The following is a 13,418-nucleotide window of genomic DNA, read 5'->3' as shown; positions in this document are numbered from 1 at the left end:
TCCTGGAACTCACTTTGTAGACTAGGCTGGCCTCGAACTCAGAAATCTGCCTGCCTCTGCCTCCCGAGTGCTGGGATTAAAGGTGCGTGCCACCATGCTCGGCTTCAGGGAATTCTTAATATCAGAATCTCTCTAATGGCTAAGAAGCACTTAAAGAAATGTTCAACATCCTTAGTCATCAGGCAAATGCAAATCAAAGCAACTCTGAGATTCTATCTTAGCCCTGTCAGAATGGTCAGAATGCCTAAGATCAGAAACTCAAGTGACAGCTCATGCTGGAGAGGATGTAGAAGAAGACAAAATTCCTCCATTGCTGGTGGGAGTTCAGACGAGTACAGCCACTTTGGAAATAAATTTGGCAGTTTCTCAGAAAATTGGGAATAGACATTATACCTTAATATCCAGCTTACCACTCCTAGACATATACTAAAGAACATACCACCATACCACAAGGACACTTATTCAACTATGTTCAGAACACCTTTATTCATAATAACCAGAAACTGGAAACAACCTAGATGTCACTCAACTGAAAAAATAGATAAAATGTAGTACATTTACATAATGGAGTATTGGATGGAATCTAATGGGGACAGAATCAGGAAGGATCAATCAGGTCAGGAAAGGACAGAGAAAGGGAGTACTGGGAGAGAGAATTAGAATTGGAAGTAGAACTGTGTGACTAACTAAAAACACAGGACAATCCAACCTCCCTGGAATCTATGAGGGTGACCCTAGTGAAGACTCCTAGCAATGGGGGATATGAAGTCTGAACTAGCCATCTCCTGTGACCAGGGAAGGCTTTCAGTGTAACAACTGGGACCCGAACACAGCACACACATCCACAAAACATTCAACCTACAATTTGTCCTGCCTCAGAGATATTCTGGGGTAAAATAGGAGCAGAATTTGAGGGACTGGCCAACCAATGTCTGGTCTAGCTTTAGACCCATACCATAGAAGGAGTCCACCCTTGACACTGCTAATGATATTCTGCTATACTTGCGGACAGGAGCCTAGCATAATCATAATCAGGGAGGCTTCATCCAGCAACTGATAGAAACAGATGCAGAGACTCACAGTCAAGCATTAGGTGGGGCTTGGGGAATCCTCTGGAAGAGGTGGGGGGAAGGACTATAGAAGCCAAAGGGTCAAGCACACTACAGAATCAACTGGCTTTGTAGGGGCTCACAGAGAATGAACCGTCAATCAGAGAGCATTCATGGGACAGTCCTAGGTTTCTCAGCATATATGTTACAGTTATGTAACTTGCTCTTCATGTCAGACTCCTAACAGTGATAGCAGGTGTTGTCTCTGACTCTGCTGTCTGCCTTTGGGACCCTTTCCTCCTATTGGGCTGGCTTGTGTAGCCTCAGTAGGAGAAGATGCGCTAGTTGTACTACAACTTGATAGGTTGGTTGATATCCAAGGTAGGCTTACCTTATTCTGAAGAGAAAAGGAGGAGAGGTAGTTGGGGAATGGAAGGTAGAGGAGGTAAGGAAGGACTGGGAGAAGAGCAGGGTTGAGAACCTGTGTTAGGGATGTAAAAGTAATTAATTAGTTGTTTATTTAATTAATTAAAATAAATAAAAAGTAAGACCTGAAACACTGGCCAGGGGAGATGAACTGGGTGGGTCCTAGGCCCTATCATTCCCCTTCATCTCTGCCTTGCTTGTCTCAGGACTTTAACAGTGCAAGCAGATAATTTATCTGCCAAGATAATCACTCAAATAAGAAGAACAGAGTATCACGTGTCCCACGAACATGTCTTGCACTGTACCAAACACCATATATACCAAATACAAATCATCTGTTTTATCTAACCCCCACCACTGCCACAGAAAGCAGGTTCTATATAGATTTTGTTTTGAGAAAATGGCATTCTTGTCCAGGTAGATGGTGCATCCAAACCCACAGATGGAAATAAATGGAGAATTCAGATGCAGATACCCTACATCTGTTTGCAGCTTGGAAACTCAAAATTATTTTCTACTTACAATTGATGTTAATATCTGCTGTTGGTTTAAAATGGAGCTGATAAGGCCAGGCAAACAGGCATGAAGAGAACTGAGTAGTGCTCTGAAAACAAAAGAAATTGGTAAGAAACATCAAAAAGTAATATGGAAAGTTTATCCAACTTAGTTACTGCTTTAGGTCCTTTGTTTGAAATGGCACTTCTCCCTGCTGTCTAAGCAAGAGGAAAAAATGGTTTAAATGGCATACTGACACCTCCAACAGTGGGAGAGGGGACTGTTCCCAACTCTGTTGCTTGCCTCTGAGGCCCTCCCGGTGCTAAGAACCACTAGACCATACACCACAAAGGAGAGCAAGCTTCTGCTTCTTCAGTACGTCACCATCAGAAGACACAGTCAAGGAATGAGTGCTGTAGGCAGTGAACTGATTTCCATAAGCTCCATCACATAGTTCTCGGAACCTCGCTTTAAAAGTTTCAGTTCGGGGGCTGGTGAGATGGCTCAGTAGGTAAGAGCACCCGACTGCTCTTCTGAAGGCCCAGAGTTCAAATCCCAGCAACCACATGGTGGCTCACAACCATCTGTAACGAGATCTGGCGCCCTCTTCTGGAGTGTCTGAAGACAGCTACAGTGTACTTACATATAATAAATAAATAAATCTTTAAAAAAAAAAAAAGTTTCAGTTCATTCTACAGAGCTCAAACTTCTATTCAAAAATCACAAAACTCCAGCGAGAATATCTTGGAGAATTTATATTTACATTATTTTCTAACGAAAAGACAAGAAGGAGGTGGAAACAGGAGACGACCATATAATGAACTTCCAAATACCTATCATATACCAAATAATTTTTCTTTGTAAGTTTTTTCTCACACACACACACACACATACACACACGAGAATATATATTCTTGTTTTTTCTGAGACAATGTCTCATGTAACTCAGGCTGGCTCTGGACTTTTGAACTCCTGATCCTCCTGCCTCCACCATTCAACAGTCTGGATTATAGATATGTACCATCACATCTGCCATAAGCGGTACAGAGATTCAAATCCAGGGCTTTGTGAATAAAGGGTGATCGCTCTAACAGCTGGGCCACATATGAAACCCTATAGTGTGTTTTTAACTAGTAGATGAAAGTCACACTCGACAAGTTAGGATTGTCTTTTTGTACAATTGCAGTGCCAATTTATTCACATCAAATTGCAACTAAAATGCAAACATCGCCTTTATTATTTTTTTTTCCTTTAAAACATGTCTTGTTTTGTAGCCCAAGATGACCTCAAACTGGCCACCCTCCAGTCTCACCCTCCTCAGAGCTAGGACGAAAGTGAGCACAGCACACCCAACTTAATTATGCATTTTAGTTGTGTTTCCATCCATGTAGAAAGTGATCAGAAGAAAACAGAAAGGTTGTCTGCAGACAGCCACCGACGGCTTGCTTCTTTTCTCTATGTGTAATTGAAGCACATACCCAGTGGGAGCCATCTAAAGCCTGTATCCATGATCTTAACCCCTCCATTGTAGTACCTGAGTCCTAGATTTCTACCAGTAACTGCTGCTAATGAACTAGGAAGGATGTCTACTAGCCTCCCTGAACCTAGTTCTGTGTTTGTGAAAAGCAGAAGCAACAAAAAATATGGCAGGGACATCCTATGAGAATTTGCACAGCAGGGTGAATGCCAAGAGTACGGGCTTAGCTTAGGCAGCCACATTGGAGCTGCAGGGACCTGGGCTTACTGGCTACTTCCTTTCTTTTTCTTTCTTTTTTTTTTTTTCTTTTTTCTTTTCTTTTTCATTTTCTTTTTTTTTTTTCTTTTGGTTTTTGGTTTTTGAGACAGAGTTTCTCTGTATAGCCCTGGCTGTCCTGAAACTCACTTTGTAGACCAGGCTGGCCTTGAACTCAGAAATCTGCCTGCCTCTGTCTCCCAAGTGCTGGGATTAAAGGCTTGGGCCACCACCGCCCGGCTACTGGCTACTTTCTGCCTCTTCCTCAACCTAAAAGGAGTGGCAGAATCATCCTCATCTGCTGTGAAAATTGAAAGGGCATCTGTGAACGATAACTCAGAGAATATTCCTGCTAGTGCTGGGACCGAGGCCAATATTTACCCACAGGGACACGCCTTGGACTTAAGAAAATGAAAGTGCATGAGTACTTGAGGAACCGGTCTGTACTAGCTGATCTTGTCGGGCAGAAATTTCTGTTCAACCAGAAAAACAATGTGAGATTCCCTGTCTGTTGATGGTTCATATTGTAAAATATAAAAGCTAACAGAAAGAAATATGAATTTGGCAGTTCACAGGCACATGCTTAAACAATTCTGAATCATTCCATATCTACCCCACACAAACGATTTTCAGTATTCATGCTGGGTCATATTTTATTAAAATGTGGAGGAGGATCAGGAGTTAAAATGTCCACAACCAGCCTGAGTTAAATGAGACTTTGTCTCAAAAAAAAAAAAAATGGTGGAAAAATCCTCTAATACAGAATTATTTGCTATATGATAGGTATTTGGAAGTTCACTATATGATTCCCTCCTGCCTCCACTCCTTCTTGCCTTTTCAGTTAGAATGGTATGAATACAAATTCCTCAGAGTATACCAACCCACATTATAATTTGAGAAGACAAAGTCCATTGAGCTAATTATATTTGCTATCTTTCTTCAGTAGAGCAATAAACCAATATAGCCATACAAAGTCCCATTCTCAGTCTCCCTGGCACTTTCCTGGAATTGCTTTCTCCATCTTCTTCCCCTTTCTCTTGCCCCCTTTTTCTTTCCCCTGGCCTTTCTCACTCTCCCTATTTCTGAATAACTCCCTCATCCTGCCCCGCCAAGCCCCTTAAAGCCTCTTTCTGGCTTCTGAGCCACATCCTTCCCTCCCTATTGCCTAATAACTTCCTCTCCAACCCCTTGTCTCCCTCCCCCACCTTCACTTCCCCCTCTCTTAAAGGCGCTTATTTTCTGGCTAGCCATGTGCACATTCTGCCTACTTACTTTTCTCTCAGAAAGGCTTTCCAGAGGCAAAGATCAGAGCTGATCTAAGTCTGCCTCTTCCTACACTACCACATCATCAATACCAGCATTCTGAGGCGAGGCGAGAATGCTGAAAACAACCCTGGGCTCCCTGGGTCCTTCAGATGGGTTAGCACTTCTGCTTCTTGTTCCAAGGGCTTTCCAGCGCTAGAAGTTCCCTCATGCCACCAGTGTGCCTGAGATTTCACCCACTCTTCATTTCAGAGTAGCACAGTTTGTTTATAGACCGCCACCCTCCCTAGCTCACAGCTAGGACCAGCTACACTTGAACCCAACATCTAGCAATAAGTCTGCTTTTGGGAGGAAACCGTCACAGTGCCCTTAAAGAACACTAAAGATGACTGGTATTTTCTAGTCCTCAGCAGAACATACTGGGTTATGGTTGATGGAAACAGCAGACAAATCAGGTTAATGTAGTAACCACCTATTCGAATATGGATAGCTTCCACTCCACCTGCTAGGCAAGCCTGAGAAAGAAATCAGTATTTGTCACTTGTGTATTTTTATTCCAAGATGAAATAGACTTGCTAAATATATTGGTGAATATTTGCTGCACACAACATTCTGACATGAAGAAATTAATCTTAAAGTGGCTTTTTACTTACCAGATCTTTCCACTCTATGGCAGCTTCTCTCCAGCCGCTGGAATCCCGGGTCTTTTTGAAAAAAACAGAACCAGACTGTCATTTGACGTCTTTGTTCAGAGGGTGGAGAGACTGCGGATTGGTCCTTTCGCTGAACAGCAACCAGCTGTGCTTCAGTCCATTGGCTGCATTCAGAGCGCGGGACTGGACCAGAGCAAGCGCAGTGTGCATCCGCCCTTGTCTCTAAGGGCCGCCAGGTCAAGGAGGACCGCCAATCGAGTGGGTGTGGTCCTCTACTCTCCAGGGATCTCCTTTTAGAGCCTAGTCAAATGAGGTATGCTAACTGGACTCAGTGGGAAGCTGAGGAGCCAGGACTAGATCTGGGTTCCCTCCTGGTTTCAGGCAGGTCCAGGGATTTTCTTCCAATAAGCAAGAGAGACCAGGGCAGCAGGTTAGTGACGTGCTTTCTGGCTGCAGGCAGAAAGAGAATGAGCTAGGAGGAGGAAGGCTGGAGGACTCAGGGCCTTTCTCGGGGGTAACATCCCCACAGCGGACCGGCTTCAGTACTTGAACAAATCAGAAAGAAGCTGCAAATCCTTGTCAAAGACTCATTTTTCAAAAATGTATTAAATTTATTATTTGTGTGTAATATGTGTATGTGTGTGTATGCCACATGTCACAACTTTCAGGAATTCAGGTTCTTTCCTACCATGTGAGTCTAGTGGATCAAACTCAGTCGGACTTGGCAGCAGATGCTGAGTCATCTCAATGACCTAATAAATTGATTTTTTTTTCCAGATGTGCATCGTTGGGAGCAAATATTTTCTACTCATAAAGAGAGTGTCCACTCCAGAAATATGAGCTGTGATTAAAAAGGAGGAAGAGGAGGGAGGAAGCTAGGCAGGGAGTGGGAAGATATGGGGCAAGAAGGAGGATGCTTAGGACATGCTAAAGAACTAGGGCAGTGGAAAGTCCCAGGAATCTATAAGGGTGACCCCAGCAATGGGGGATACAGAGCCTGAACCAGTAATCTTCTATAACTGGACAAGATTTCCAATGAACAGTTTGGGACACTAACCCAGCCACAAAGCATTCTACCTATAAATTGTCCTGCCTACAAGATAGTCTGGTGTAAAAGTGGTGCAGAAATTGTGGAGGTGGCCAGGGATGACTGGTCCATCTTGAGACCCATATCATGTGAGGGAGCCAACCCCTGACACTACTAATGATATTCATTCATACTTGCAGACAGACGCCTAACATAATCATTAGCAGAAAGGCTTTACCCAGCAATGAATGGAAACACAGATGCAGAAACCTACAGCCAAACATTAGGCAGAGCTTGGGCAATCCTGCAGAAGAAAGGGAGGAAGGATGGTAGGAGTCAGAGGGGTCAAGCAAACCACAAGAAAACCCACAGAATCAACTAACCTGTTTCCATAGGAGCTCACAGAGCCTGAGCAGATTCCAACTATTGCTACCACCTTGGAGAACCCAAACATCTCTGAAAACCTAAAACATATATCTAGCTATATGCTCTTTTCCACATCTACCACACCCCAGAATTTGTAGTTCACATAGATTCTAGAATGATTTTTAACAATGTAAGTCAGTTTACATCATTACTCAGTCCCACAGTCTCCCTCTAGACTAGATTTTACACATTTGTGACAAAACTCAGACTTCCTGTGGCCTACCAGATGATTTTCACATACATGTGCTAACACTGCTATGGCATGGTTCTTTCTAGGGTATAGTTTATGTTCAGGAGAAGTGAGATAATTTTAAAAACATTGTCTGCTAAGAAGGGAATTTGTACAATATTCACTCCTGGATAGTTTCTTCATGATATTATGTAACTCATACAGAGAGTCAAATGGGAGCCATCTGAAGACTGTTTATGTTTTAAACACACCACCTTCCTTATTTCAATAGCAATTAGAATGCCTATACCAGATTGCTTCTTGGGTCCATTTGCTTGGAAAATCTTTTTCTAGTCATTTACTATGAAGTAATGTCTGTCTTTGATGTCAGAGTATATTTACTTATTATATGCAGCAGAAGGATGGATCTTGTTTTCACGTCCATTTTGCTAGCTTGTGTCTTTTTATTGGGAAATTGAGTCCATTGATATTGAGAGATATTAATGGCCAAATGATTTGTAATTCCTGTAATTTTTAAATTGATCGTGGTAGTGTGAGATATTCAGAGCCTAATACTCTTAGGCTCTGTCATGGCAAATGATTGTGTCCTCTGAAACTAAAATGTTTTTTTCATTATATCAAAACTGCAGATAAATGCCATGCATTTGAGGTGCAATGTCAAAACATTTTCTTTTTTTTCTTGTGTGTGTGTGTGTGTGTGTGTGTGTGTGTGTGTGTCCAGGTTTTAGAAAGCAAGGCATCCAAATAGCTAGAAAATCCATGACAAGTGAAGATGAGTTTATTTCTCTCCTACCCCGTAACAGCAGGCTTGAGGAGCACATGTGATGGGTCTTTCACTTTCAGTGCATCAGGCAGAAACAGTGGCACTATGCTGTGATCCCACCATTCCAAGGCACAGAATAGAAGATTGTGAATTTGAGGCCAAAGTGAACTGTATAATACTTCAAAAAGGGAAAAAAAATCCTTTTTAAAGAAGTCTATATCTATCCAGAAATATTTAAATGTATGGAGGTCTATTACAGTATTCCCATGTTTGCAAAAAGGGTGTTTCTGACTAAATCTAAACTGCGGAGATGCATTTTGAGAGACTCTACCTGGATAGAGAAAATTTATTTTGCTTTGCATTCTTCTTTCTGTTTAACCGAGAATGTTACTGTCATTACAAATGATGACAGCCTTAATTTTTAACCAAGCTCCCACTTTGCTAATTGCATGACTAGTTAGTGACTTTGCTGATGTACAAACCCGCTGACTGTTGGCATCCTTCTCATGATGAATATGACTTAGAGAAAATGAGTCTTTTAGAGAAACTAAGACAGATTCTGTCTTCATTTCCTTTTTCTATTGCTTTAGTGAAATATCTCAACAGAAGCAACTTAAAATCAGAAAGGTTTGTTTGACTCACAGATTGCTATAACCCCTCATGGGCAGGAAATCTCAGCAGCAGAACCTGGAGAGAGTTATGTTACATCTGCAGTGAATAGTAGAGAGCAGTTCAGGCATGCTCAGCCCCCTCCCCCCATCAACATAAACAATACAGGGTTTAACATAGGGAATATTGCCAACATGTCTAGGCTCTTTCTTACCAGAATTTATGTAATTAAGAAACCCACATGCATGCCCAGAGACCCATCTCCTGATGACTCTAGGTTCTTTTAAAGCAGACTGTAAACAATAACGGCCAACACTTTTTGTTTTCATTGAGACTTTCCTACTTACAGAGCTTGACTTATGTCCTCTCATTTCCTTCTTTCCTGGTTCTTAAGATAAAGTTCTATAAAAATGGGAGATGATGGAAACTTACAAAAGAATGTATAGTCTGCTGGGAGCCATCAAAGAGGAGCTAAAACTAGCAGGTGATCTTCCTCAGATATTTTCACCAAGGACTATAAAGTTAATAATAGATTTGCTTCTCTAGGCAAGACCAAGAATATTACATTTTAGGAAAAATCCCTGCTATTAATATGATTTTACTGTTATTATTAAATATATATAACAATCCCTAGGTATTAGCCCACCCTTTTGAGCAAAACTTTGCAGAAAAACAAAGATGTAGTAGTGATGCTATGTAGGTCTTAATTATTAATAATGATTATATAAGAATTCTTGAAATAATATTAGTAACTATTAAGATATTTTATAATAGGACTGTTATTAAGTTCTCTCTGATGTCAAAACTGCAGTGAGAACTCTGCCAGTCTTCAAGACTCATGAGTTAATTGCTTATGAGATAGCAAGAATACATCTACAACTTAGAACACATTCCAAGAGGTTGTAAAGCCACTAACCAAAAGTCATAAAAAGGGAACTAACAGTTTACTATAGATGCAAGGACAGAAGATAAAATATCAACTGAGTTTATCTAAACAAAAATGGGGACAATGGGGAAATGGAAGTGAAAGAGATCTCTAGCAGATATACATGGCCCCCCAGTTGAGACAAGGACATCCATCTTCAAAATTTTAACCCAGAATTGTTCCTGTCTAAAGGAAATACAGGGACAAAAATGGAGCAGACACTGAAGGAAAGGCCACCCAGTGACCAGCCCAATATGGGATCCATCTTATGTATGTAGCCCAAGTCCTAACACTATTACTGAGGCCATGTTGTGTGTGCAGACAAGAGCCTGGCATGGCTGCACTCTAAAAGGCTCTACCAGCAACTGATTGAGACAAATGCAGATGCTTTCAGCCAACCATTGAATTGAGATCAGACACCAATATGGAAGAGTTGGAGAAAGGATTGAGGGTGCTGAAGGAGATGGCAACACCATAGGAAGAATAACAGTGTCAACTAACCCAGACCCCTCAGAGCTCCCAGAGACTAACCCCAAAACCATGGAGCATACATGAACTGTTCATTTCCCTGGGCACATATGTCAAAGAGGACTGCCTTGTATGGCCTCAGTAGGAGAGGATGCCCTTAGTCCTGTGGAAACTTGATGCTTCAGGGAAGAGGGATGCTGGTAGGGGATGGGGGGTGGGCAGGTGGGAAGCACCCTCTGAGAGGCTGGGAGGATGAGATGAAGGACTTGGGGAGAGAGGACCAGGAAGGGGGACAACTTTTGAAATGTACATAAATAAAGTAATTTAATTTTAAAATGCCAAAGGATATAACCAACACCAAAGGCCAAAAGACCACTTTCACCTGAGAAAACTTGGCAAGATCAGACTCCTCCCCCAAATATGAAAAATACCTTTGGTGTGAACCATAGGAAACACACACACACACACAACATGAAATATGTGCTCATTCATGGGGAAATACATTCATGGGACAAGTAGCTTATATGCACAACTCAACACTCTCAGTCCTGTCAAAGACAAGATAGAAAGTCAACAGGGCAAAGAAATGCTGGTGTGGCAAAGAAGAAATTAAAGGATACACAAATCTTGCCATGCCCCTCTGCTGTTGTATAGATGGCAGCTATATGGTCATTACATTTAGTCAATGTAAAAGTAAGACAGAGGGAAATAAATGATTGTTTAAACCACAGGACCAAGCACCTACCAATTGTGTCCAATTTTATATTCATGCAAGTTTGGAAGAAAAAGAAAAGGGTTCTGAAATGTATAAAATTCACAAAGAGGGGAACAAACTTTGTCTGTGGCTTCAAGGGAGAACTCATCAGGGACTCTGAGGAAGGATGGCAGGTTTTGTTCCTTCATAGAGAGTGACCACTGGAAACACATTTAAAAAGCAGGACAGCATCTTAGAAAACACTCAACAATACCACTCTCCTATTGGCAAGCCCTTCCCCAGAGCTCCCAGAGACTAAACCACCAACCAAAGAGTAACGTGAAAGGGACCCATGGCTCCAGCTGCACATATAACAGAGTTCTGTGATGTTGACAAAAGACTAACCTACATGCAATTTCAATTTTTTATATGTAATGGAGGACTAATAATAGCTTCCGTTGGAACTGAACAAACTATGCAAGTCTATTGATATGAAAAGCACTTAAAATGTGCTACAGAATAGCATATACCTACACTATTCATTTATTGCTTATGTGTTTTTTAAAATGTTTTTTGAGTCCACAAGAATACTATAACTGATTTCATGCCCCAGCATGGTTTGATACAGAGGTATTGAAGACAGGTATTTCTCCCATGTTCAAATGGTGTTTGTTTTTGTAGTGGTATTCAGCACTGCTAAACTTAGGATAATTTGCTTTAAAGATACCAATAAAAATACTCTTCAAACAAAACCCCCAATTAGTAAACTTAATTATCATTTTGGGTTCCTAATTATCATTTTGGATAAGCTTTCTTGATTTCTTTTTTTATACTTGTTTCAAACTTCTTTTGTTTCCAAGGTTTACTGGCTGTTTTCCTACCTGTTTCATGCAAGTTTATCATCCCTCACCTCTATCTCAAACGGGGTCCAGATTTTTGGATCAGGGTAAGCAGGATGTGTTTTTCGACTCTTCAACTGCAAAAAAACCTTTACTAATATTTGCATATAGATATTCTCTCCATCCCAAGCTGTGAGCATGGGTACAGCAAGACAGAGAGTTACACATAAAGCAAAAATCCGGATAGGACATGCTTTCCACCGCAGCTGTGGAAGTTAGCAATCCGAGAGAGTTTCTGATAGGAATTTGGTTCAATGCCTGACTCCTGGAGCTCTGTCAAGAAGAATTTACATTGTGGTTAGTGGATAAGCTCCTTACTAACTTGGCATTCAGGGGCTAGGAAGGCCAGAGCTGAAGGGGAAGTGAGAGAGAAGAACTCAGTCAAAGGGTTCCTCTGTATAATACACAACAGTAAGGCCTGTGGTGCCATACAGAAAGCTGAGCCACCTGCTTTATCAGCTAGTCCCCAGGAGCAGTAAGAAGGGCAGGCCACAGCTCCATTTGATGTAAGGAATAACTCGAAAATCTAGCAATGCTTTCTTGTTTTTTGTTTTTGTTTGTTTGTTTTAGGTTTTGGTTTTTTGGTTTGTTTGTTTGTTTGTTTGTTTTGAGACAGGGTTTCTCTGTGTAGCCCTGGCTGTCCTGGAACTCACTTTGTAGACCAGGCTGGCCTCGAACTCAGAAATCTGCCTGCCTCTGCCTCCCAAGTGCTGGGATTAAAGGCGTGCGCCACCAGCAATGCTTTCTTAAAGTGTGTCTATAAATACTAAGTTAACATTATAACCATAGCAGCCTTGCCCTTCCCATTTCCTGTGTCACATAGATTTTCCTGACTAGACACTAACTCCTTGTGCACACTCTGAAACTTCCTCCGGCAGTTTTATTCTTTTTTTTTTTTTTAATTGGTAGATGGCTATGTATTAAACAATTACACCTACATTAAATTAACATTTCATTAGAGAAAAAAACATACTCTCTGAAACAGTAACAAGTAAGAACTAAATAGAATGATGAATATCTGGAACATGGACTTGTAATAAGGACATTTGGTAGGTCACCAGACCCTACAGGGTTTTTTTGCCTCCTAAGAAATGACCTGAGTGTCCTAACTCCCATCTTCCCATGAACTCAGCAAGCCTTATTTGCCCCTTTGCCACAACAGATGGAACTGCATAACCAGGAGTTTTGGCTTCCCCAAGCTGGCCTTGATGTAGGGGCAACTGGGGTTCACTTCCACCCTCCACCCTAAGTAGGCTCTTTCCAAGTGGCCAATTCAAAGCTGGACAGTAGCAGGTTCCAGGTTAAAATCCCTAAAAGGGCCTTTTCAAAGCCCTATTCAGTCATATGTTCTAGGATCCTCGTCCCCTCTAGAGCTAATTTCTACCTCCAGATAGAGAAACCTGGAAGGTAGAACTGACTTTGAAGTTATTTAAAGTGGTTGGTCTTGCAAGAAAGAGTAAGGAGTAGAGGGCAAGTGATGGGATATTGGATGAGGGTGGGGTACTGGAAGCCATCTATATATATCCTTTTGCTCTGGCTGATGGTTGGTTGGCTGTGCTCAACACTACAAACTGCTCTTTCGGTAAAAAGTCAATCCACCCGTGACCTAGTGACCTTGTTTCCCCTTAGGCCCAATTAGTTAGGTGCACTTCTCTGCTGGCAAAGATCCATTTTATTTCTTGGGTTTGAAGAAATTTTCATGCTGAGAGAACTGGAAGATCCAGCAATACCACTCCTGGGCAGATACCCAGAAGATGCCCCAACATGTAATAAGGACACATGCTCCACTATGTTCATAG

At 41.6% G+C, this 13,418-nt stretch overlaps 2 protein-coding genes across 2 annotated transcripts in view; one reads left to right on the top strand and one right to left on the bottom strand.

The window, feature by feature from the left end:
• Positions 1-5,660, bottom strand: part of LOC110285864 (protein FAM111A) — a 15,789-nt gene extending 10,129 nt beyond the window's left edge. Inside the window, exons 1-3 of the mRNA XM_021152325.2 lie at positions 5,619-5,660; positions 1,998-2,079; positions 1,441-1,530 (exon numbers count right to left, since the gene is read on the bottom strand). The gene's annotated coding sequence lies outside the window, so the exon portion shown is untranslated. The remainder of the gene's footprint in view (positions 1-1,440; positions 1,531-1,997; positions 2,080-5,618) is intronic.
• A 4,701-nt stretch (positions 5,661-10,361) lies between these two features.
• The window catches only part of LOC110285224 (protein FAM111A-like), a 35,150-nt gene continuing 32,093 nt past the window's right edge, over positions 10,362-13,418 (top strand). Inside the window, 2 exon segments of the mRNA XM_021151202.2 lie at positions 10,362-10,394; positions 10,396-10,483. Coding sequence (XP_021006861.1) covers positions 10,362-10,394; positions 10,396-10,483 — 121 coding nt within the window.

This window comes from Mus caroli, chromosome 19 (assembly GCF_900094665.2).
Source record: "Mus caroli chromosome 19, CAROLI_EIJ_v1.1, whole genome shotgun sequence".
NCBI lineage: Eukaryota > Metazoa > Chordata > Mammalia > Rodentia > Muridae > Mus > Mus caroli.
Note: the sequence above shows the minus strand (reverse complement) of the source record. Positions and strands in the feature narration are given on the sequence as shown.